Source organism: Lampris incognitus, chromosome 4, assembly GCF_029633865.1.
Source record: "Lampris incognitus isolate fLamInc1 chromosome 4, fLamInc1.hap2, whole genome shotgun sequence".
Taxonomy (NCBI): Eukaryota; Metazoa; Chordata; class Actinopteri; order Lampriformes; family Lampridae; genus Lampris; species Lampris incognitus.
Window position 1 is genome coordinate 32,812,217 of NC_079214.1, and position 27,336 is coordinate 32,839,552.

General features: G+C 40.3%; 1 protein-coding gene across 1 annotated transcript in view; it reads left to right on the plus strand.

The window, feature by feature from the left end:
- Positions 1-27,336, plus strand: part of LOC130112027 (MAM domain-containing glycosylphosphatidylinositol anchor protein 1) — a 326,189-nt gene that overhangs the window by 224,713 nt on the left and 74,140 nt on the right. The window contains exons 12-15 of the mRNA XM_056279334.1: positions 7,815-7,995; positions 8,311-8,334; positions 9,727-9,879; positions 19,314-19,475. Coding sequence (XP_056135309.1) covers positions 7,815-7,995; positions 8,311-8,334; positions 9,727-9,879; positions 19,314-19,475 — 520 coding nt within the window. The remainder of the gene's footprint in view (positions 1-7,814; positions 7,996-8,310; positions 8,335-9,726; positions 9,880-19,313; positions 19,476-27,336) is intronic.

The following is a 27,336-nucleotide window of genomic DNA, read 5'->3' on the forward strand; positions in this document are numbered from 1 at the left end:
CTACTGTCTTTTACTACTGTACTATTTCCCACCCTACATTTTACCTTCCAAGTCCCCCGCCCCATCTTTCCCTCTGTCTCTCATCTCTTATGTTCTCCAATTCCTCCTGTGTTTGTCCCCTTGCCCCTCTCCTGTATTTTACCTCCTCTCTCTGAGATCCTGTGCTAAATGTAGACTTAATGTCATTAAATGTTGAGGGGATCCTGGCAATTGGAGCAGGGCTGATAAATAGTTTGAGTTATGAGTGGTTAATGCTGGCACTGTTAAAATAATGAGATGTATTAAGTGGCTGTTCAGAACTTTGTAAATGATGTTAAACCTTAATTTAATTTGAAGGATTTTTGTGTGTGTGTGTGTGTGTGTGCATGTGTGTGTGTGTGTGTGCGTGTGTTGGGGACAGGGGGGAAGACTGTGCATGAGACAAAGGGACTAGTAATAGTAACGACTTTTATTTATATAACACTTTTCTAAAACAATGTTTTAAAGAAAACAAAGATGGAATGAGCGGCTGACTAGGCAAGCAAATGAAAGGGCATGAAATAAAAAGAATAAGATGCAAATTAAAAAAAAAGTGAATCTCACTGACTCCCTCAGCTGTTAAATAGAGTACAAGAATATTTAAATGTAATACTGTCTCAATTTCACAACCCTCTCTTTCTACAACACGTTCTCAAGCTAATCTTCTTAAAGCTTTGGCACCCCTTTTTTCAGTTGATGCAAAATGTACATTTCTGTTCTGTGTGTGTGTGTGTGTGTGTGTGTGTGTGTGTGTGCACGTGCGTGTGTGCGTGTGCGGCTGCAAGTAAGGTTGGAAAGTGTGGTCCTTCAGTCAGACTCTTGACAGGCTGTGAAATCACCATTTACACATCTTTATTTAGTCTCTATCTCCCTGCAGGGGGTTCCCCTACCTAAGGATGTAATAGATGAAAGGCGGGCCTGTGAACACCTATCTCTAGGTAGGCGTTCACAGCCCCCCTCTCCTTTTCCCTCCTTCTTCTACCACTTAATAGTCACCCTCTATTTCCTCAAGTGAATACATGGACGTCTAGGCTCTGTTATCATTTTACTGTTGTGCAACAAAAAAGATTGAGAATAATTGTAATAGCTTCAACTGTGTTTCACATGTCGTGTGCTACAGTGCCTTTTGACATGACGGCTGTTTACAAAGCATACCAACGATACACGCTAACCCAATAAAGAGCAAGTCAAAGATGTGTTGTTTCCAATATCAAAACTACAACATCTTATTGAATGTTAACAAGTTAAAAATGCAATAACAAGGGTTTACAGGAGAGGAGAATCGGAATGGCAAGAACCAGAAATAAACAAGAGGAAACAAAAGAACACAAAAACCTATCCGACTCCAGACATAGCCAATACATAAACACACACACAGAGTTCATGCCAGGTTAGTTGGAGCGTGGCTGGCTTGCTTGAACGCCATTCAGTATGGCTGTGAACTTGAGCAGCTGTCCAATCAGCACGGAGATAAGCATCGCACACTAATCAGAGAGTAATTTAAGATGCAGATCCATGGAAACACTCATATGAAACCCCCGGTTTTCGAATACTCCGCTATCTTCCAGAGTAAAAGTCATTTGCTTGGTTTAACCATTACTATACAAAAAAAAGACTTTGACCGTAATGGTCTTTTCAGATGGGGAGTGATTGATGCACCTCGGTGAGCGGGCACATTGGGAGGCATGGGAAATCTGTCAGGCGGGGCAACAAGCGGGCGCACTACCGTGAAACTGTCACGGTCGTGTTCGTCTCATGCACATGCCCGCCCGCTGCCAGAGTTGAATTGTCTTGAACTTCTTCCTACATGACACGCAGTGTCACCCCACAGAATGGATGAGAGACTGTTCCCTGCTGTGTGAGAGTTAGGTACGTTATTTAGTTATAGACTCTTTCTTTCAACACTTCTAGAAGATATATTTTAATAAGTTGCTATAGTTTATCAAGAAAATACAGCTGTACCAGCAGGGATACAGTAGTGCACAGAAGCCGTTTCCATGGTTACCATGCGTAGAGCGCCTGGCGTTTCCTCGCAGAGCGCTTGGCTGCCTGTCTGTTCACATGAGGAGCGCATTAAGACCCCACGGATCCACGTGTCGCTTACCATCTGAAAAGATCACAGCGCGTTCACCTGTTCATGTTGCCGTCGCAGGATGTTGGTGTGAGAATTCGTTGAGCAGCATGAGAGCGTGAGGCTGAAGGTGAAAGCGTGTGTCACACCCAAGAAGCGTGAGAATTGGCAACCCTGCTTTAACACCGCCCTTCACCCAGCTCTCTTTACCATTCTTATTTTCCGCTACTCCATCTGGTTCGTGCATCGCCTTCTTCTCCCTTCTGACAACCCCTAATCCCGCCACATAATCCCTGTTCTAGCTTGCTAACACAGTCAAGTTTTTTTTCCCCCACCCTATATGAGCCATATATGAAGTCACCATATATGAAGTCCCGGCTAAAAATATTATATATATATATATATATATATATACACACACACACACACACACACACACACATACACACACACACACGTGGAATTGCTGTGTGTGCATGTGACTGAAGCCAGGTAGCAGGCTAGTGTTCAAATTAGAATCACACCCATACAGAGATACAATCACACACAAGCACACAAATACTACTGTGCAAACACCCATCTTCATTATCATATATATGAGAAATTAAGAATATTCATGATGAATTAGAGCCAAATATTAAATCAGATACATGAATAATTTACATTTTTATTCTGCCCCACAGTCTGCATATACTCACACACACAGAGCATAAGTAGGTACGTGTGCACACACCAGAGAGGCACATAAAAGCATATACAGACCAACCAATGCACATACACACATAAATACACTCTCTTCATACTAGTCCTCTGCAGGAGCTGTTATGAATGTGAACGATGAGAATGAGGAAGTTACCCTCACATTTTATCATGTGATGAGACATGCCTCTGGCTACGAGATGCTCTCTCCAATCCTGTTTACACATACAGCGCTCATCTAAAAATCCCTCTAATTTTATGTTTCTGTCTTATTTGTTCTTTCACACTCATTTCATTCTCAGTCTCATTATCTATCTTTACTCTTTTTTTCCTGCAGTGTGTTGAGAATATTGATAAAAAAATGGGCCAGACACAATTCGCACACACATACATGTAAGAGATAAGACAAGATGTACTTTATTACGTACGCACACACATACATGCTTACACACACACATACACACACACACCACACAAATGTCTACAGAAGTGGATGGACTTTCACTCTAACAACCAGGTGCTTCTGTGGTTCTCTGAATATGCCAATCATGGTACTATACATTATGTCAGTATGGTACCATTCACTTTCTTTCACCCCCCCTTCTCTCTCTCACTCTCACTAAGTTAGTTCTGTCCAGCTGAATTCTCCTGGGTCACCCTCCAACAACTTATTGATCCACTGTCTGCTTTAGGACCCACATTGTGTGTGTGTTTGTGTGTGTGCGGGGGGGGGGGTCTTGCAAGAGTGTGCAATTTCGTGATTTTAGGAAAATCTATTTTTGGTCATCTGCCTCTCTCACATTCTCACACACTTCTCAAAATGATTAAAACAGGTGTCTTGTGCATCTGTGTGTGCTTTACTTATATGTCCACATACATACTATTGTTTTTAATGTGTGCAGACGTCTTTGTGTGTTAGATGTTTCAAAAGGCCTTACCTACTCTTGCTACTCTTGAAGATAGTACATTCCACTCACTGCTAAATCTCTCCCTCTTCAGCATTATATATAAAGAGCACCGACTGCTTATACACACTCAGTGCATATTGCATGAGTATGCTCCCTTTGTTATTTTTTGCTCCATATAATTATGCATATGCTGTATGAGCAGAGTATAAATATTTATCTGGATGAATGTGAGCATATCTGGGTGCTAAAAGGGCTCAAAACATTTTATGTTGTATTTCATTCTACGTAAATTAATATGGCACAGTGGGAGAATTATTTAATTTATGTGGTCCTTTGTGGAGTAATCACAATGAAAAATGCCACCTCACTTTTCAGTTTCCACTGTACGTAATCTAAAGTCATGAGCAAATGACCAAATATCTTAACAAAAGAGGAAAAAAAGGGATCAACAGTAGACTCAGAACAATTGAAAGAACTTGCTTAAGTTCCAATTTAAAGTTGAAAAGGCGTTTTGAGAGTTTTTCTTTCATGCGCTGACATGCATCAATTCAGAACAAGACAATATGATGGGAAAATTATAAAATCTGTTTTCTCAGGAATAATAAAATCTGACTAATGGGACCATAGCCCCCCACCCCCTGTCCGCATAACTACAGCAAGGGCACAAATAACCGGGTCATAAAAATAAAGACTTGGACTGGATAATTAACAAGATGCATTACAGTTCAGATAAAAAAAATAAAAAACAAATCAAATCAAATCACGCTATGAAAATGCAGAAGAATGTCATTCCACATAATACAGAGAAAGGCTTTATCCATTTTCTTGTGAAGTTGTTTCTAAAAACAAAAAGCTCTGTCACTTGTGTAACTAGGCTGTCAAGTGCATTTAATTGATTAGCTTGCCATAAGTTCCAAGTGCACGCCTCCCTTCACAACATGCCATGGCAACATTAATTCAGCACCCTTCGTCAATGGCCAGTGACAAATAATAAATGGAGTGCCCTCCTAATCAGTATACAGAATATGAAACTCATCAATATAAGACAATGCATCAACAACAAGTCAAGACAAAGCTAGGTTATCAGCCAAGGAGGTCTGTGTGCACAGCGGCAACACAAGCAGATCAGTCTTTTCAATTAAAAACCCGCAAACATCACAATCAATGTACCGATATAAAAAGAGCGTATTGTCTTACTTTCAGAAGTGCTTTCTTCTGGTCTTCTTCGCCACAAACTCCTTGATTGTGTCTTCAACATCCACAGCCCAAGGAATGCCATAGTCGATGGACATTAGGGTGAGGTGGCTTAGTCTTTCTTGCTGCATAGTGGAGTGCAGTCTTCTTTTAACACAGGAAAGTTTAGAGAAAGATTGCTCTCAAATTGCGTTAGTGACTGGAAAGGTACGGAAAAAGCATAAAGCTATATATGTCCATATTAGGGAACAAGGTCTGCAAGGTGATAAGGTCTTCCCCTCAAGAGTTTGTGCAGGATGTGAATGCTTCATCTTTTGCACTGGAAACTCGGCTACAGCTACACTGCTAGCCAAAATTCCTGAAAACATGTACACAGTGCCACAGCCACCTGATTGGTTGACCTCTCTGACTTGCTTCAGCAACCAGGTTTTTTTTATATATATATGACCTCTGTGACTTCCCTAACCCAATAATGTTCAGGGCGGTGGTGCAAATGTATCATATTATAATATATACATGTACATATTTTTTAAAGCTCGTTTCTCATGAGGCCCCTGATCTTCGGTCGGAGGCAGGGGCAGGGCTTAAGCCCCAGTAAGCCCGTGCATTAAAAAGGCTATGTCATGCTCATTCCAGCTCTATATTTTTATTCTGGCGCTCCACTAGAGTAGCTTTGCATGAGTCACAGTTAAAAAAAAAAATCTTATTTCTCTTACCCTGGCCATTTATGCAGCCCCTCAGTTCATCCTCTGTCTGAAACAAGCTGTTTCAGCTTGTTTTAGTTGTCTCTTTAAGGCCCCCCTCCCTAGAAGCCCACTGCTTTCTTCCTATTGGCCAACTTCCGGAAACCTGCCAAGGGGTAGCATTCAGTCCATGTGAGCACCGCCTCATCCTCTTGCCGGTGTTGGGGTTAGACCAAACTATCCACTAGGCAGGAATTATGAAAATTTGTAAAATAGTGACATAGATAAGTAACGCAAGAAAACGCTGGACTACAAACGAGGCGTTTCAGGCAGTGTTTTCTGTTGGAGAGAAAAACTGTCTTTGGCATGGACTTTGGACTTTGTAATGTACCCCCCCCCCCAGCTTTATAACACACTAAAGCAAAGGGAAAAGTAAAAAAAAAAATGATATGGACACCATAAGGCACCCATGAACGGGACCACAATTAGGGTCTTTTTGGGGAAGGAAAAGTTTGTTTTTTTTTTTTTTTTTCTGGGGCGGGGGGCAAAACAAAAAATCACTGCCAGACTGTTCTGTCTTATCAGACTGGATTGATAGCTACCTGGCAACATTTCTGATGTTTTTTGTATATTAAGACAGGAGGGGATTGGGCAGATAGTTTTGTTTAATGTTATTGGCTTGAAGTACACAATAACCAAAGTAAAGCAAATATTTTTTTTTCCAGGAAGGAGAAGAGATATTGGTTTGTATAAAAATGCAGGATTGTACAAATTTTGTAACTTTTATTGGCATACATTCTTAATAAGGATTACAGCATTGGTTAATGGACAACATTTTTTATTTTTTTTTCATTTTAGCATCTCTTTGTCAGCACAGTTTCAGCAAATAACTAGTGTACTTACGTGATGCTCCAATTTCCTAATTTTTTTTTTTTGGGGGGGGGGCACCAGGGGTTTAGAGTCCTGTTTGCAAATATGTGGCTGTATAGGGAACCTGGGATTTTATTCTTGTAGTGTTCATTTTAATTTGAACTAACATATGGTGATTATTATTGTAAATATGAGCTCTCAACTTATTGGATAAAGTGTGTGTGTGTGTGTGTGTGTGTGTGTGTGTGTGTGCGCGTGCGCGTGTGCACTTGTGACAAAATCCTTCTGTTCTTTTATACAATGTAAGTAGGCACTGTGCTGTGGGCGTTTACGTCACACACTTGCATTTACCAGTAATGGCTGACTGTGGGTTTGAAACGTTGGAGTAGGTGACCTATTGCATTAGACTGAGCTCTCAGTCAGTTCTTCTAAGTAGTTAGGATCACAAGTAGATACACAGCTAATGGATCCTTCTCTTTGTGGGTGGACTAACACTGCAAAAGCTCTATAATAAATGGTGCTGAACAGGAAGAGGGACAAAAAAAACTTTACTTTGAGATATTAGGCAGTGGCAGCGATTGAAATGCAAAATCAACTTACCAATTTTTTTTTTTTAATTTTCAAATCTATAACATTATTATGGGCACTTCAGTACCTCCAGTACATTTCTCCTTTTTTGCTTGTATCACTGCAATGGAAGTAGGGGAGATTGGTATATTTACTGATTAGCTACAACCAGTTGAGTCAGCATCAAGTGTAAAAGACGAAGATCTGCCCCTGTAATGTATTTTCTTTTCAATATATAGCCGATAACATTTCACAATTCCTATAGTATCAACAACACACTTTAATATTGCCACAAGAATGGCTCCAGATGAGACGGGGGCTTGAGGTTCATGATATTACAAGCTATAGTGTAATTCTGCCATACCAGCACTTGTAAATGTCTTAAATTTTCATTATTAAAAAAGAAATCCAAAACTGTCAGGAAATTTGGGTGAGAGGGGGAGAGGAAAGGTGAGGATGGCTCAATTAAAGCAGAGGACTGGAGGAAAAGGGAATGCATGAAAGGATAGGGGAGAGCGAGATGGTTGCCTTGTCAGATTATTCCATGTTTCTTTTTTCTGCTGTCTTTTTCCCCCTATGCTGTCTGTCAGTTTAGCCTGCCTTTCTAATGACAGTTCACTTCTTTTTCCCTTTGTGTGTGTGTGTGTGTGTGTGTGTGTGTGTGTGTGTGTGTGTGTGTGTGTGACTGTATGTTGCCATGCAGTATTCATCCTTTTTATTTTGCCATTTTTTTGTGCGCTCGTGTGTGTGTGTATGTGTGTGTGTATGTATGTGTGTACTTCATGTGTGTGTCTCCATGTCTAGAACAAGCAGAACATCCTGTCCAAACAGATAAATCTGAAAGGTGTGGAGCCTGTGAAAGGTGTGTTGATGTCCCATGTTGTATCGGACCTGCGGATTCCTCTGGCATATGAGGTCCGACTGGCCCCCATCACCACCTATAGCACTGGGGACTACATCAGTCGGATAATTCAATACTCTGAACGTGAGTCTCATTTAACCTTAGGAGTTAGTCATATCTTTTGTTTTATGTAGTATTTTTTTAATCAACTGCTATTTCAATCAGTTGTCCCTCTGTCCTCTCTGAGACAGACAGACAGGCAGGCCGGCAGACAGGCAGACAGACAGACAGGCAGGCACGCACGCACGCACGCACGCACGCAGACAGACAGACAGACAGACAGACAGGCAGAAAGACAGATATACAGTCGATTTTGAAAGACTACGTGTTTCCATAATTGATTGGTGCTTATCCTAATTTATTGATAATAATGGCTGTATTCCTTTTTTTTTTTTACAGCCTATACCTACCCAAGACCTTCAGGTAAGAATTCCCCCTTTACTATCATTCCCTCTTTCACAAAGTTATGCTGTGAGAGAAGGGGTGTGATCTTTTTGAAAGCTTTTAAAGCTCTGGGTCAAAAGGCAAATGTTCAGTTGAATCTGGCACCACAGTTCCAAAATTAATTCTCAAAACTTTCCAACTGACCTTGTTGGACAAGGCTTGTCTTGTCTCACCTTCCATTTCTATGTCCTTCTCTCTTCCTCCTACTCACTTTCTCTCCTAAACTCCCCATCTTTCTTGCTCTCTGTAATAGTCTTTTTCCTCTGTCCATCTCTATTTCTTTTCCTGATATTCAATCTGTTTTGCTCCCTTCCCCTCTCCATCTCCCTCATATTTAGTCCTTGTTTTTCCATTCTTGCCTCAGTCAATCTCATCTTGTCTGTGCTATTCATTAAGAGACACATGCCCTGTGTCTGACAGGAGTGGCAGGCAGCTCTGCCTAGGTAAGGCAATTAAAACGACAACAGGCCGGGAAACAGTTGGGCAAATTGAAAAGAATGCATGTACGAGAGCAAGGAGTGAATAGAGATAGATTATCTCCATGAAACACAGAAACACTCACAAGCCATCCATTAGATGATACTATGTATCTATGATGGACATTGTGAGAGGGAATATCTCACAAAACCTGTCACAGTGATGGGATAAGTATATACCGTGATTTCAGTTTAATTGGTGTTCCACGGAAACCTTGTATGTCTAAGACAAATATTTAAAAAGACATACTGTACTGTATCTATGTACTGTATCTATGTACTATATCCATCTATATATATATATATATATTAAGCTATCTAGCTAGCTGTCTTTTTTTTAGCTAGCTAGCTAGCTAGCTAGCTAGCTTTTTGTCTGTTTAACCATTTAAAAATACATCATGTGAGGTCTGACTGAGTCCCAGTATGCTGATCCATTTTCTGGAGTGGAAAATGTGGAAAGATATTGTTAAGTAGTTAGATGCATATGTAAAGTCATAGGGCTATCCCAATGTCCTGGGTTCGACTTCAACTCAAAACTTGTTTTTCATAATATCCTGATCAGTGTCATCTGCCTCTGCCTATCTATAAAAAAATGCAATGAATAATTAAAATAAAAAAATAATATGCAAATCTACTTTTATAAGCTGTTAACATCATATTTCCCCACCAAAGGAAAATGTATATGAATAGTAATAGATCTTCATCATAAACGGTTTAGCAAACATTTTCTTTAAGAATTATTGAAAATGTAGCCATGAAAAAAAGATTTCTGCACATCCAATGCATGTCGAATTTCACTGGCCTGTTGGCATCTTCTCTTCTTCTTTCTTGTTTTTCACAACCCCCCCCCCCACACACACACACACACATACACAAATACACACAAAAACACTAGACCATGTGTGTGGCTTTGAAGATGAGCGAATCTGTGGATTTTCTCAAGATCGGAGTGATGTATTTGATTGGACAAGACAGAACCATCTGACCCAGAATCCAAAGCGATCTGCAAATACCGGCCCAGAGATGGACCGCAGTGGAACAAAGGAGGGTAAGGAAAACTTATGAATGTCCAGGTTCAGATGAGAACAAAGAGAGTCATCAAACTATCCCAACCGCAAAAATTACAAAATAGCTATTTTAAGGTTCTCCGTTCCAGCCATAATGTGGAAATTTTTCCTCAGGAAATTAGTGCCTGTTAACATGAAATTTAATAGAACAAACTAGTTTCAAATGATATTAATGATAGATGTAAACACTAGTTGTGACTATAGACTGTATAAAGATGGACATAGGGCTTGTGACATCACGCTGTGGTTTCTGAGGAGCATTTTGTAGCCTAAAGTTTGGCTTTATGCTCGCTGAAATCTTGTAATAATAGTAATAATAATAATAAATAAATCTTATATAGCGCTTTTCTAACACTCAGAGTCGCTTTACAATAAACGGGGTGAAACAAGACAACAGGTAAACGTAGCAAAAACATATAGGGGTGGATGGGAAGGGGGGGCTACGAGAGGGAGAAGCGGCAGCCACACATGATGCCAGCAGTACTCTCTGACTTAAAACAGATACAAAAGGGCAAGAAAAACAAAAAATAACAGCACTGTAGATGTTGGATTTTCTGTAGGGGTGTCTTACAATCTTGTCAACAATCTTGTCAATTAACAATCTTATCTTGTCAACAATCTTGTCAGTTGTTTGAGCCAGAAAATCCAAATTTGAGCAATGGGTTGGACCACGGGTGGAGCTGGAGTGCAACCTAAGTGACAGACAGGTCAACAGAACTGCCAATCAAGGCAGACACACCCTCAACATGTCGCTTTTTTAATTAATATCTTTCTATCGGAACAATTATTTAATAACCACCCTCACACTGTGGACCACAATTAGTGATTTAAACCCCAACTTCTTGTAGATAAAATTTATTGACTTTATATTTGAGGCCATAAATTGGGAAATCTCTCATTAACTTAAATTGGACTGGAAGTTTTTTGGACCCAGCCACCTAGTGGCCCAGGTGGAACTGCAACTTAAGGCACTTATGCATTGGCTTCAACTTCAGCCCCGGTGGTTGCCACTTGGATGTGTTACATAATAAATCCAGGGATAAGCATCTATCATCATATCAGGGTACTGTTTACCTGTGTTTACTAAAGGCAGTAATTATGGTTGTCACCTGTGCAGTGCCAAATTGTAAAGCTAAAAGGACCAAATGTCTTTATGCATGCTCAATGATCCAGGTAACGACCGAAACCCATGAAACTATCCATCTATCCATCCATTATCCGAACTGCTTAGCCTAGTCTCAGGGTCGCGGGGATGCTGGAGCCTATCCCAGCAGTCATTGGGCAGCAGGCGGGGGGACACCCTGGACAGGCCGCCAGGCCATCACAGGGCCAACACATTCACCCCTAAGGACAATTTAGTACACCCGATTCACCTGACCTACATGTCTGGACTGTGGGACGAAACCGGAGCACCCGGAGGAAACCCATGCAGACACGGGGAGAACATGCAAACTCCACACAGAGGACAACCCCCAAGGTTGGACTACCCCAGGGCTCGAACTCGGGACCTTCTCGCTGTGAGGCGACTGCACTAACCACTGCGCCACCGTGCCGCCCCAGTGAAACTAACTAGAGTAAATTCTAGTTAATGGTCACGCCTATTTGCATTTGAAACTGATCGTTGGTTTCGGTCGTTATGCAACTGTATTGTTTATAAGGGTGGGATATCTGTACTCAGTTTAGACTGAAGAGGTCACTTAGATGAGTGATGAAACGTTTCTCTCAATAAATGCTGTGTCCAGATGAACTGATTCAACTTTCTTTGATAAAAGGACCAAAGAAAGAGCCAGGGTAGTGTTGTCAGATGGAAAATATTGCAATATTGTACTGAGACCCTGACATTTTCATACTTTACCATAAATTATCGTACATACAGAAAAAAAACACGAGAAGCAGATAGTGTGATCAATTGTTATCAAAGAAATGAATGTAAAAGCTATTCATAAGTAATGTAGCTACTACATTAAAAGTTACATTGGTTAGTGACACAAACCTAGGAGAAATGAAGCCAAGCTTGACACCTCCCCTTTCTCATTGTATTGCACATTTGTGATGTCATTTGAAAAAAAAAAAGAAACTTCTCACTGCAAATGTACCATACCCTAGAACAGGGGAGCACAACCCTTTAGGAGACAAGATCTACTTTTGAATTTGCCAGCCGGTCGAGAGCTACCTGTCCAAATTGGAGCCATATTACCATTTGATATGCACACGTCAAATACAAAATAAGTCACACAACCATAATATTGATGTATTATTGATATATTAATCCAATGAATAAATGACATATTTAGAAAATACATGTGTTTTCTACCTTAGTGTGATATCTGGCACTGGGTATAGGCAGCTAATTTGTCATAGTCAGGACAGTAGGGGCTTGTTGCAAGGCTTAGGCATGCTGCAAGGTGGTCGTCTCTTATCATGGATCTGTATTTGGACTTGATTATCTTCATGTGAGAAAAGGCAGACTCAAACAGGTATGTTGATCCAAAAAGTACAGTCAAATTTAAGGCAACTATTCTGATATTAACATACTTATCCTCCAGCAGGAGATGCCAGAACTCTCCCATTGTGTCAGTGATTGCCCTGGCTTTCATTTGAATGACATTTCAGAAAGTCAGTATTTCATTCTCCACTGAGATGCTGCCCAGGTGTATTAAGGATTCGATTTTGGAGGCTATGTCATCCACATCATAACAGTGTCGAATGGAAAACACATGAAGCTTGCAACAGGTTTAAGGAAATCAAAGTCAATTAGGCTCCGATCAAATGCTGATATGATGCTCTGTATTTGCTGATGGTGACGTGGCATGTAGCTGTGCTGGCTCTTTATCCTGGCGCTGAAGTTCTGTATGCGTTTTTTGAAAGTTACGCAAGACCTAGCATTGCAGCCTACCAGAGAGACGTTGTAGCTTGCCTTTAAACATATTTACAGAGCTGACTATGTTTATTAAATGTTTATCCTTTCCCTGCAACTCTAAATTCAGTTCATTCAGGATTTCTGTGACATTAGTTAGGAAAGCTAAATCAATAAGCCACCGCTTGTCCTCCAGCTGTGTGTATTCAGCATGTTTGGAGAGCTTGAGAAACTAATTGATTTCAGGCAACAGTTCACTAAATCTCCCCAAAAATCTACCTCTGCTCAGCCAGCTCATATCCGTGTGCAGCAGCAGGTCTGTGCGTTCCATGTCACACTCTTCCACGTGTGTGTGGAATAGCCTCCTCTGTAGACGTCGCACCTTAACCAAACAAACAATCTTCAGTGCAACATCCATTGCCTCTCTCATATTCAAAATCTTCCTGCACAATGCTTTATGATGCATAATGCAGTTTGAGTTAAGGAAGTCCAGGAACCGGTCACCCTGTTTGTATAATCCAACGAAAACACTTGTATGGCCTGCCATAGCTGATGCGTCATTAGTAGGGATGGCAATAAGTTTAAAAAGGGGCAATTTGATTTTATCAACAAACTCCAAGAAAGCCTAAAAAAATATCCTTGCCTCTAATGGTTCCTTTGAGTGGCAATATTGTCGGTATCAAATAAAGTTTAATCATTTCATCTGGATACAACATTTATTGACAATGTCTGTTAATAAATGTTGTATCCAGATGAACTGATTCAACTTTCTTTGATTTTCTTACCTGCATTATTGAGCACGAGTGTGCATAATGAAATATTGACAATAGTTATTGTTTTGTACAAATAAGAATATATGGCTGTGCCACATCCATATCAATTCATCAAACTGGAGGGAAAAAGACTTGCATGCATGCATGTCCTTTTTGAGCTTTTTTTTTGGGGGATTTTTTTCGCCCCCCCCCCCCCCCCCCAATTATATCCGGCCAATTACCCCACTCTTCCGAGGCATCCCGGTCACTGCTCCACCCCCTCTGCCGATCTGGGAAGGGCTGCATACTACCACATGCCTCCTGCGATACATGTGGAGTCACCAGCCGCTTCTTTTCACCTGACAGTGAGGAGTTTCGCCAAGGGGGCATAGTGTGTGGGAGGATGACGCTATTTCCCCCAATTCCCCCTCACCCCCGAACAGGCCCCCCAACTGACCAGAGGAGGCTCTAGTGCAGTGACCAGGACACATACCCACATCCGGCTTCCCACCCGTAGACACGGCCAATTGTGTCTGTAGGGACGCCTGACCAAGTTGGAGGTAATGCGGGGATTCAAACTGGCGATCCCCGTGTTGGTAGGCAATGGCCCAGACCAACATGCTACTTGGACGCCCTTTTTTGAGCTTTTGAGAGCTATCCTCAACCATTCCATCACAGCACCATGTAACTGAATTTCAGGATAACTTCATTTCCTTGATGGCAGACATAATGTTCTTTTTGTTCTTGAAATCACTGGAGAGTGAATGTGCCGCCTCAAGAAAAGCTTCCTTGACCATTTTTCCATCTTTGAACAACTTCGTTTGCTTGACAAGAACATTACTGACACAGCTAGGACGCCATGGTTGCAGCCTTAGTGTTGGTATTGGGTCTTGTAAGAATAGACTTAATTGCATGTACTTTTGTTTTCGTATTGCAGTCTTAGCTGGGAAGTCTGTCTCGTATTTGCTGTGCATTGATTTGTAGTGCCTTTCAACATTTCTCTTCTTTGGGATAGCTTTGCTAGCAGTGCATATTTAGCAAGCATACTTTGATTTCGAGAAAAAAAAAATATTCCTCCTTCCATTCATCATGTACATGACAGGTTTTTGGTTTCTTTGCCGGGGTAATTTTTTGTGCTTTTTCGCTAAAGTGAAGTCAAGACATCTCTCTCAGCTAATGTCAGTGCTCATGTCTGACACACCGACTGCCCTGGAGCGTAATGTTAGGGCTTCACACCATAGACGTCAAAATGGGTCTATTGTAAATAAAATGACATGCAATTGTACTAATCCAGTTTTTGCTCATTGGTTAGATTCAATGTCAGTCAAGATCTGATCGAAGTACTGCTGAAATGTAGTTTGGTAATATTAGGCCTGATATTATATGATTTTTATTTTTTCCAAAAAATGCAATTGACTCTAGACCATGCCGGTAACTTTTCACACAACATGAAACTATCCCACCCCACCCACCGCACAAAGCAGTCGACTTACAACAATGAAAATGGGGGGATAGCAGAATTATGTTACAATTGGACTTTGTTAGAACTATTGATCATATATAGGTAAAAATTATCATAAAAATAAGACAATTATCATGTATCTTGCAACACTGTACCAATGAGGCTGGCATCACTTTCCAGTCGTCAGTATAGATAAAAGAGCAGGTTTGTTTTTAATTATGGGTCATTTATAGTTGCAAAACATTAGTAAACTCTGTGAAACTACCTTTTGGTACAAATTAATGGAACCAGCTGAGTTCCACCACATTCTGGGAGCACTCAGCAGCATTAATTTTTTAGCTAAGCAGACAAGTTAATCTGTTGTTTGATGTTTCAAAAATAGTAACCAGCTAATGTCGCTGTTTTCATATTTGCTAAGGTAACACAGAGCTCAAAGTGATGTTTAGTAATGTTGTAACACATATGGTGACCTTACAACCAACCACATATTGTCTGCCTGAAATGTTGCATGTAATGTTAATACATACACTGATGAGCCAACACATTATGGCCACTCACAGTTGAACCGAATAGCATTGATCCTCTCCAAACAAGGGCACATGTCAAGTTCTGGGTAGATTAGATGGTAGGGGGAACAATCAGTTCTCTTAGTCAATGTGTTGGATGCAGAAGATATGGGCAGGAGTAAAGACCTGAGTGACTTTGACAAGGGCCAAATTGTTATGGCTAGATGACTGTGTCAGAGCATCTCTAAAACAGCAAGGCTTGTGGGGTGCTCCCACTCAGCAGCCGTGAGTACCTACCGAAAGTGGTCTGAGGAGGGACAAACCACAGACCGGCGACAGGGTGTTGGGTGCCCAAGGTTCATCGATGCTCGAGGGCAAAAAAGGCTATCCCATCTGGGATAGCCTTCGTCTACAGGTCTACTATGGCACAAGTCACAGAAAATTGTAATGATAGTTACAGGAGGAATGTGTCACAACACACAGTGCATCGCACCCTGCTGCGTATGGGGTTGTGTAACCACAGACCAATCAGAGTGCCCATGATGAACCCTGTCCACCGTTGAAAGTGCCTACAATGGGTGCACAAGTGTCAGAACTGGATGCTGGAGCAGTGGCAGAAGCTCACCTGGTCCAATGAGTCCCGTTTTCTTTTAGGTCACATGGATGGCCATGTACCGTGTACGTGTGCACCGTTTACCTGGGAAAGTGATGGCACCAGGATGCACTGTAGGAAGACGACAAGCTGGTGGAGAGAGTTGGATGCTCTGGGCAATGTTCTGCTGGGAAACTCTGGGTCCGGCCATTCATGTGGACATCAGTTTGATACATGCCACCTACCTAAACATCATAGCAGACCAGTTATACCCTTCATGGCAATGGTATTCCCTGATGGCAGTGGCCGCTTTCAGCAGGATAATGCGCGCTACCACACATTGTTCTGGAATGGTTTGAGGAACATGATAAGTGTTCAAGGTGTTGCCCTGGCTTCCAAATTCTCCAGATCTCAATCCGATTGAGCATCTGTGAGATGTGCTGAACCTACAGATCTGATCCATGGTGGATCCACCTTGCAACTTAAAGGACTTGAAGGATCTGCTGCTAATCTTTTTGTGCCAGATACCACAGGACACCTTCAGAAGTCTTGCAGAGTCAATGTCTTAGCAGATCAGCACCATTTTGGCAGCATATGGAGGACCAACAGCATATTAGGCTCATGGTCATAATGTTTTGGCTTATCAATAAATCTACTCATTTCACTGTGGTACCCCTCAAAAGCAGGGAAATTGACCTTGCAGCTAGAAGAAGGTAAAATCAGTGAAAATAAATCATATCTTACCTTATTAAGAATGCAATTATAGGAGTGCTGTCCATATATCATGATACAAATGTCCAACAGCCATTCTTAAACTGCAATTGATCCCAAATGGATCATGCCTTGGGTTACAGAACCTAAATTATCTCCCACTCCACACATCCTCAAAATACACTTCACCAAAACTTATCTGTAGCTGATTCCTTGTAAAACACTCAATAGTTACTGTTATAGTAGTCAATCAATTCAATATAAATATCACATTTCCTACATGAACATGCAATACCTTTATGTACGTGCAAGTAAAAAGACAGAAAAGCAAGCAATCATGCATTTGTAGGGTGTGTGTGTGTGTGTGTGTGTGTGTGTGTGTGTGTGTGTGTGCGTGTGTGCGCGTGTGTGCGCATGTGTGTGTGTGTCCGCCCTCAGGGTTCTAGTGTATACACTACCGTTCAAAAGTTTGGGATCACCCAAACAATTTTGTGTTTTCCATGAAAAGTCACAGTTATTCACCACCATATGTTGTGAAATGAATAGAAAATAGAGTCAAGACATTGACAAGGTTAGAAATAATGATTTGTATTTGAAATAAGATTTTTTTTACATCAAACTTTGCTTTCGTCAAAGAATCCTCCATTTGCAGCAATTACAGCATTGCAGACCTTTGGCATTCTAGCTGTTAATTTGTTGAGGTAATCTGGAGAAATTGCACCCCACGCTTCCAGAAGCAGCTCCCACAAGTTGGATTGGTTGGATGGGCACTTCTTTGAGCAGATTGAGTTTCTGGAGCATCACATTTGTGGGGTCAATTAAACGCTCAAAATGGCCAGAAAAAGAGAACTTTCATCTGAAACTCGACAGTCTATTCTTGTTCTTAGAAATGAAGGCTATTCCATGCGAGAAATTGCTAAGAAATTGAAGATTTCCTACACCGGTGTGTACTACTCCCTTCAGAGGACAGCACAAACAGGCTCTAACCAGAGTAGAAAAAGAAGTGGGAGGCCGCGTTGCACAACTGAGCAAGAAGATAAGTACATTAGAGTCTCTAGTTTGAGAAACAGACGCCTCACAGGTCCCCAACTGGCATCTTCATTAAATAGTACCTGTTAGAGCCTGTTTGTGCTGTCCTCTGAAGGGAGTAGTACACACCGGTGTAGGAAATCTTCAATTTCTTAGCAATTTCTCGCATGGAATAGCCTTCATTTCTAAGAACAAGAATAGACTGTCGAGTTTCAGATGAAAGTTCTCTTTTTCTGGCCATTTTGAGCGTTTAATTGACCCCACAAATGTGATGCTCCAGAAACTCAATCTGCTCAAAGAAGTGCCCATCCAACCAATCCAACTTGTGGGAGCTGCTTCTGGAAGCGTGGGGTGCAATTTCTCCAGATTACCTCAACAAATTAACAGCTAGAATGCCAAAGGTCTGCAATGCTGTAATTGCTGCAAATGGAGGATTCTTTGACGAAAGCAAAGTTTGATGTAAAAAAAATCTTATTTCAAATACAAATCATTATTTCTAACCTTGTCAATGTCTTGACTCTATTTTCTATTCATTTCACAACATATGGTGGTGAATAAGTGTGACTTTTCATGGAAAACACAAAATTGTTTGGGTGATCCCAAACTTTTGAACGGTAGTGTACATTTGAGTTTCTCTGTCATAGCCTATTTCTTATTTCTGCAACATAATAATAATAGTAACAGTGTGGTGGGGTCAAGTTAAGAGTCCCTAACAATGATACTTGTGTCATCGACATGTCCTGGCACTGAAACTCCTACAAATTAAAATAAATCACACAATCTTTTAAAAGAACTATGAACTATTTTCAGATCTGCACAAGAACATTTCCTCTTGCATGCATCATGGTCAGTAGTGTGCTGCAGTAGCTGGCGGATGGTGCACAAGTGTTTCACACTTGCCTTTTTAAGATGTATTCTAAATGTAATCTGAATTTGTTACTTTTGTGACTATTGTAACCAAATACATGCCTGATTACATTTAAGATAGCGAATTCAGTATTCAGGCAATAAACACCTATTCAGAGTATTCTGCCTAATCCTTTTATTTGGAGTTTGTTTTGAATCAGAATAAATCTGTAAGTATGACAACTAGTGTATTGCTGTAGCAAGGAAAACATATTTTTGGAAGTGCAAAATAAATAAATTTTAGCTTCATAGAAAGTGTGGTTTGCAAGTGCTTTGTCAGTGGAACATGTTAAGACAATAATATGTCCTTACGGTAAATTTTTTCCTTTTTGAAAAGGAGATATCATGGTTTTTGAAGACTTAAAGAATAGTCCCATTTGTTGACTCTGTTGAAGCTCAGTAAAACATATTCAGCAGTCTGTTTCCCAACACTGAAGCAATCAATGAAATCTTTGTCATTTCTAAATGACATCTGACAACTTTTTAATGAGGATTGTTTAAAAAAGGTCATATCCTTTAATTCATAGTAAAAGTTCCTTTTGACAAACAGCAGGATAGTAATTTAGAGAAATTAAATGTTGTGTTAAATGTTGTTGCCAGGTTATTACATGTACATCGAGGCATCACGGCCAAGGATTCCAGGTGACAAGGCCCGGCTCCTGTCTCCACTCTTCAATGTGACCTCAGTCAGGGGCCCCAAGGGCTCTGGTAGGGTCCCTTACTGTGTCTCCTTCTACTACCACATGAAGGGAAAAAGCATTGGTGAGTGGCACAAAGGAGAATCATAGACAACACACACACACACACACACACACACACACACACACACACACACACACACACACACACACACACACACACACACACACACACACACACACCACCTCAGCATACAAATCTAACATCTGCCATAGTTTGATGACGAGCATCTTATTCAATAATGGGATGAACCCACATACAAACGTACACTTGTGTAAACATCCACAAACACAGATTGAACATGTACTAACAAATGCTACTGTTTGAACCTATATGTCCCAACTTTTGTCAAAAAATTGACCTCTGCACCTCACTTCAAGAGGTGTTCAGACTAGGGGTGCAACGGATCATAAAACTCTCAGCAAGGATCTGATCATTTCTTGGATCAGCAAAAAAAAAAAGGAGACAAATGTAACTTTGCTCTCCATTTATTCAGCAAAAGACTTTAAAGCAAGGAACTTTTGCACATGGTCTTAAATGAAAACAACATTCAGGGTGATATCGATATTATCATATGGCTTTCTCATGGCACAGTGCCTACACACTGTATGGGTTTTGTCCAACACCTTTCTTTCATCAATGTATTTTACAGGGAAGCCAAAGTGCTCCCATACTTAAATGATTGGGGAAGCTTTTCAAGTTTTTCTGCTCCACTGCTAGACATGAGTGTTACCGCACTTTCTGCAACGTGACATGAGCATCCCCAATTGATTCCTTGGAATTCAACATGCCCTCTCTTCCCGTGAACATGACATGGCTTATTTTGCATAATCAGCCTATCATTGCATGTCAGAGTAAAACACAGCATGCATCTGTCATGTCTACCTTTTCACTGCAACTCTGCATTGAGATATAGGGAATTATTACTTAGAAACGTAACAATGGCAGTAAAACTGTATTTCACTATGGTTAAATTTTGCAATTAATTTATGGTTCACATAGATGCCGAACCAGCTCTGTTACATCACTAGTTCAGACACAACGTGGTATGTGAATTTTTCTGCATATGTGAATCGCTATAACATTTACATAGACTATCTCCCCGAGTATATTTGTTTAGTGTGTGCATTTCCATGAATGTGTTAATCTGTATGGTAATTACTTCAAACTCCAATTTAATGCAGTGTTTTCATAATTGTGTTTATGTGTACATGTATATGAGCATACCTGATGCAGATATGTGAAATAATCATAATAACCAAGATAAGGATGGGTATGTTAAATTTTATAAAAATCTTCAATCTTCATTTTGCTGTGGGTAAAGAAAACACATAATGTATCTTCAGTTTGTATACCATACACCTTAATTTAAATTGTAATCAACATGTGCCATTTACATTCTCAGAAATGACGACAATGTTTGTATAATTAAAATCTCAGTTTACAGTTTTAACAGCACATTGCATATTTTCACCAGCTCAAAAAACTGTTTTGTCATAAAAACAAAATGGGCGTCACCCCTCCAGCTTGCTTGTGTTACCAGTACACCAACTCAGAGGCTTCCGCTTCACTACACAAGTGGAATGGTTTTGACATACTATTATGCTCCCTTGGCTTCCTGCTTCTACAAATTTGTTTGTTTTTTCTCTATTTTACATTGTATTTACCACTATATGAATTTGCGCAACTGCATGAACTCAGACTAACAAAATCTTTTAGAACAGTCATACACTCCATTAGACCGTGAGTTTTGCTATAGTTTTATTGATTTTATTCCTCAACATCATTCCTTGTCTTCCCATTCTTGTTTCATTTTACTTTATGCTCTGCTATTTTATGCTATGCTGTTTTGTCAATGTGTTTTGCTTATACTAAGCGTGTGGAGCTTTTAAACTAGACCTGATGACCAAGCATCTCTTCCATTCACTGCCACTCTTTGATTGTTCACACACAATATTTTGCACAATAGAGCTTGCATGGTACACACAAAAATCAGCAGAAGGAATGAGACGTTTACATGCCACTCTGATAAACGGGATGAGAGCTTAGGTATTTGTAAAAGACATTCATATTTTCGTATCATAACTCAAGGATGGGATAATTGAGTATCCCGAGTACTGAGGGGATTTTTATGTACGTATATGTAAACTCAACCAATGCTCAACATGTTGTGGAGCTTTTTGACAGGGCTTTTAGCAGTTTCTCAACAAAGCACTGAGACATGACAACTCAACATCAGTCACACAGTGCACAGCTTGGTTACGATTAGTGCAATCTGTTACCATACGCGCCCTGCTCTGCTACAAGAGTTCCCTCAGTTTAGTCTGTTGTTCTCCTGCTCTGTTCCAATTTGCTGTTGTTTTAATTGCCTTACCTTGGCAGAGCAGCCTGCCACCCCTGCCAGATGTGTGTGTTTTTTAATGAAGAAAAGAGACAAGATGAGGGTAGAACAGGTAAGGTCAGGGGGAGGGATGGATTGGACATCGGAAACCGACAGGAAAGTGAAGCTAGGCACAAGTGGACTAGGAAGGGGCAGAAAGGAGAATAGTATGGGAGAAAGATGAAGAGATGGGGAAGATGAGGAGGAAAGGGTGGGAATGGGGGGGGGTAAGGGGGGGAGCAAAGATCAGAAAAGAGAAGAGATAAAAAGCTAGGGGAGATTAAATAGAGACAGGGACGACAGAATGGAGTGGACATTGCAGTGGAAATGAGAGAGAAGAAAGGACAGGAATGGGGAGTAAGGAGACAAGGATGAGTGGGTGATAAAATGAGAGGGGAAGGGACTGAATAGAGAACATAAAGGAATGAGAAGCTGTCAAACCACTGCTAATGCTAAGAGGTCTTTGAGTGGGAGCATGATGGAGTGAGTACTTTATGTCGAAATATGGTGTGGTGTGTATTGTTTGATGCTAATGAGGTGTTAAAAGTGACACGCTTTTTAAAGAAAGGGCTCCTTTCCCTAACAAAATCTAGCATGTTTTTTTTTGTTTTGTTTTTTTAGAAAATCTTCTAAATTTAGCTTTTTTCACACTACAGCATACTGCTAGTTAGTAACACTGAATAGAATAGAATACAATAGAATGCTGATTTCTTTAAATGAAGAAATAAAACTATTTGGCTAGTAAGATTTTTATGTGCAGAGTATACTCTGCTTAAAATAGACTCTCTCATATCAAATGTATAACCATTCTCCTTAATGTGTTTGGCTATGGGCTAGGTTTGCTGCAACAGTGATCATCAAATTACTTTCATTTGCTTTGGATACTACTTTAAGACAGTCTGAACTTTGTGTAGTGCATAGTTATAGTCATTGGTCTTTTCTTACTTCAAAATGATGAAGGATGAACTTGAGCTCTGTACTTGAACCCTGGTTCTGTATTGTACTCTACTATGTTGTTGCACTCAGTATAAGCTGCTCTGATTTTGTCTCCAAGCTAAACAAGCATTAAGTAAAATCTCAATTGTAAAATGTAGATTTCTGCCAAAAGAAGTTCCCATTAGGTGTTAATTGTGTAAATGACACCAAACAGGGAGTATGCCAAACAGTGAGTAATACTAATAATAATAATACATTTACTTATATAGCACTTCTCTGAAGCAATGTTACAAAGTGCTTTACAAAGAAATAAAACAAGATAAGGCAAAATAAGAGTAAGACCAAATAAGTAAGAGTTAAAATAAAAACAGTACAAATAAATAAAAGCAAATATCAAACATTTGTAAAAGCTTTCATAAAAACAAAAGTTTTAAGAGGATATGTAAAAGAAGCTAGAGACTTGGTTTCTCTTAGTTCAACAGGAAGAAAGGTACATAGTGTGGGAGCTCTAACAGCAAAGGCCAGATCACCCTTTGAAACAAACCAAGACCTAGGAATAACCAGCAGGGCTCCATCTGCAGATCTTAATGGTCGAGAGGGTATATACCAGGTCAATAAATCAGATATGTAGGAGCAAGACCATTTAAAGCCTTAAAAGTTAGCAATAAATTTGTAAAATCACTTCAAAATATAACAGGGAGCCAGTAGTGATACAATAATGTCTCTTTGTCCCGGTAATGAGCCGAGCAGCGGTGTTTTGTACCAACTGCAGTTGGTGGAGGGAGCCCTTGCTAATACCAGAATAAAGTGCATTACAATAGTCAAGCTGAGACTAGATAAAAGCATGTACAACTTTTTGCAGATCAGCAATTGATAAAAATGACCTAATTATGGAGATTAGCTTTAACTGGTGATGACATGACTGAACGTGTTTGATTTGATTATCAAAACCGAGGTAAGCAACAAATATTACCCCAAGATTCCTAGCAGCCTGCTTAAGACTAATAATGATAATGATACTATTTATTTCGGACACACAGCCGGTCCATAGCATACAAGCAACGATACAATACAATAAACAAACAAACAAAAAACATTTAGTCCTACATGACACCCCTACACTCCACTTGACTACCTGACAGACCATCAAGATTAGTAACAAAAGGGCTGATGGAATTTTTGGGACCGAACAGAATGACCTCAGACTTATCATCATTAAATTTGAGAAAATTTTCAGACATCCAGGATTTAATGTCAGAGAGGCAAGTTATGAGATTTGCTAGGGTGCTAGGATCTGTGGGTTTTAGTGGCATGTGTAACTGTGTGTCATCAGCATAAAAATCTTAAAGCACGTTGTGATTTTGAATGACCTGGCCAAGGGACAGCATGTACAGTGCATCTGGAAAGTATTCACACCCCTTCACTTTCCCCACATTTTGTTATGTTACAGCCTTATTCCAAAATGGATTAAATTCCTTTTTTTTTCTCATCAATCTACACACAATACCCCATAATGACAAAGCAAAAAAGGTTTTGTAGAATTTTTTGCAAATTTATTAAAAATAAAAAACTGAAATATTGCATGTACATAAGTATTCACACCCTTTGCTATGACACTCAAAATTGAGCTCAGGTTCATCCTGTTTCCACTGATCATCCTTGAGATGTTTCTACATCTTGATTGGAGTTCACCTGTAGTAAATTCAAGAACCCGATGGTCACTCTGACAGAGCTCCAGCGTTCCTCTGTGGAGATGGGAGAACCTTCCAGAAGGACAACCATCTCTGCAGCACTCCACCAATCAGGCCTTTATGGTAGAGTGGCCAGACGGAAGCCTCTGCTCGGTAAAAGGCACATGACAGCCCGCTTGGAGTTTGCTCGAAAGCGCCTAAAGAACTCTCAGACCATGAGAAACAAGATTCTCTGGTCTGATGAAACCAAGATTGAACTCTTTGGCCTGAATGCCAAATGTCACGTCTGGAGGAAACCAGGCACCTCTCATCACCTTGCTAATTCCATCCCTACAGTGAGGCATGGTGGTGGCAGCATCATGCTGTGGGGATGATTTTCAGTGGCAGGAACTGGGAGACTAGTCAGGATCGAGGGAAAGATGAATGGAGCAAAGTACAGAGAGATCCTTCATGTAAACCTGCTCCAGAGCACTCATGACCTCAGACTGGGGCGAAGGTTTACCTTTCAACACGACAATGACCCTAAGCACACAGCCAAGACAGCGAAGGAGTGGCTTCGGGACAAGTCTGTGAATGTCCTTGAGTGGCCCAACCAGAGCCCAGACCTGAACCCCATTGAACATCTCTGGAAAGACCTGAAAATAGCTGTGCAGCGACGCTCCCCATCTAACCTTACAGAGCTCGAGAGGATCTGCAGAGAAGAATGGGAGGAATACCCCAAATATAGGTATGCCAAGCTTGTAGCTTCATACCCAAGAAGACTTGAGGCTGTAATCACTGCCAAGGGTGCCTCAACCAAGTACTGAGTAAAGGGTGTGAATACTTATGTACATGCAATATTTCAGTTTTTTATTTTTAATGAATTTGCAAAAATTTCTACAAAATCTTTTTCGCTTTGTCATTATGGGGTATTGTGTGTAGATTGATGAGAGAAAAAGGGAATTTAATCAATTTTGGAATAAGGCTGTAACGTAACAAAATGTGGGGAAAGTGAAGGGGTGTGAATACTTTCCGGATGCACTGTATATAGAAAAGAGAAGGGGCCCAAGAACAGAGCCTTGAGGGACACCGCAACTCAACTGAGCCATCGAGGGGGTAGAGTTACTAAGAACAACAGAAAAAGTTATCTTGGTGAGGTAAAAGCGTAATACGCTAAGAGCCAAGTCCTTGATGCCAACCCAAGTCTCTAAGTGACGAAAGAGGATGTTGTGATTGACTGTGTCAAAGGCAGCACTTAAGTCTAAAAGAACTAAAATCAAGCAGTCACCTCTGTCTACAGTCAGCAGTAGGTCATTAGTGACCTTAACTAGAGCTGTCTCTGTTAAAAACACTATTAGTGTTCATGAAAGAAACTAATTGAGAAGAAATTACTCTCTCCAGAACCTTAGATAGAAAAGACAATTTGGAGATTGGTCTGGAGTTACTTAGGGACAGGAGATCCAATTTAGGTTTCTTCAGCAATGGGTGAACAATGACATGCTTAAAACTGTCTGGAAAAGAACCAGAGCCTAGATAACTATTAAGAATTTGCAGAATAAAGGGGCTCATAGTTGAAAATACCTCCTTGAGCAGCTTAGTGGGAATTATATCTAAGATGCAGGCAGAGAAGCTCATATTGGATACCGTACTCTCTAACACTGAAATTGTAATTGGTTGAAACTGGGTAAAAGAGGCAGAATTAACATGGGGAATGCAAGAGCATGGCTGAATTTGGGACCTGATATTCCCCACCTTAATTACAAAATGAGTGAGGAATTTTTCAGAAAACATCAGCTTCAATAAGAGAAGTGGAAGGACCATTAATAACAGAATCAATGAAGAGACATTTAGGGTTGTGGTTATTTCTTGATATTAGTTCAGCGAAGTACACTGATCTCACATCCTTATCTGCCTTCTGGTAAACTGACATTTGGTTTTTAAGGGTGTTATGTGCTTATTCGGACTTGTTGACCTTCCATTGTTGTTCTGATTTTCTATGGTGTCTTCTAAGGGTACGAGTGTGATCATTCAGCCAGGGGAGGTGATTTGATTTTTATTTCCTAGTTTTAAACGGTGCAATTTGGTTGAGGATGGATAGGCACTGATCACTGAATGAATTGAAAAGTGCATCTGGATTGAGGGGGGATAAAGAGGGATTAAAGGATGGTGAATTAAAAGCATTACAGATTTTAACTGCAGAGCCAGCATTGAGAATGCAAGAGCATGTTTTAGGATAGTGATTAGGAATACCTAGCTGTAGTGGGACTTTGAAAATGACAGCTTTGTGGTCAGATACAGGCATATCCACCAGATTAAGACATTCAAGAGAGAAATCAGATAAGAGTACAAGGTCTAAGATGTGGCCCCTTTAACAGATTGAATGAGGTTAAAGGAGTCTATGAGATCCAAAAAAGGGGAAATCATGGAATGGAAAGGACAACACACATGAATATTAAAATCACCAAGACTAAGCACACTGTCATATTTTGGCATGACAATAGATAAACAATAGATAGAAGGTCAGAAAACTCAGAGATAAAACTAACTGAATTAGGGGGCCTATAAATTAAGATACAGAGTAAAGAGGGAGGGCCAGTGATTAAAAAATATAAAACCTCAAATGAGATAAAATTACCAAAAGTAATAGGATGGCACTTAAGACCTAAAAAAACCCCCAGCTAGGCCACCCCCTGTTTCCAAAGGGCCTGGGAATATGAACATATGTAAAATCAGGGGGGCTAGCCTCAATCGGGGAAATAGTGTCCCCTGGGGACAGCTATGTCTCAGTAATCATAAAAAAGTCCAGATGATTAGAAACAATAAAATCATTAATGATAAAGGTCTTATTACTCAAAGATCTCACATTCAAGAGGCCAAAATTGTTTGGTGTCAAAGCAGAATTAAAACCAATGGGAGTACAGCAAGTAGGATGCAGATT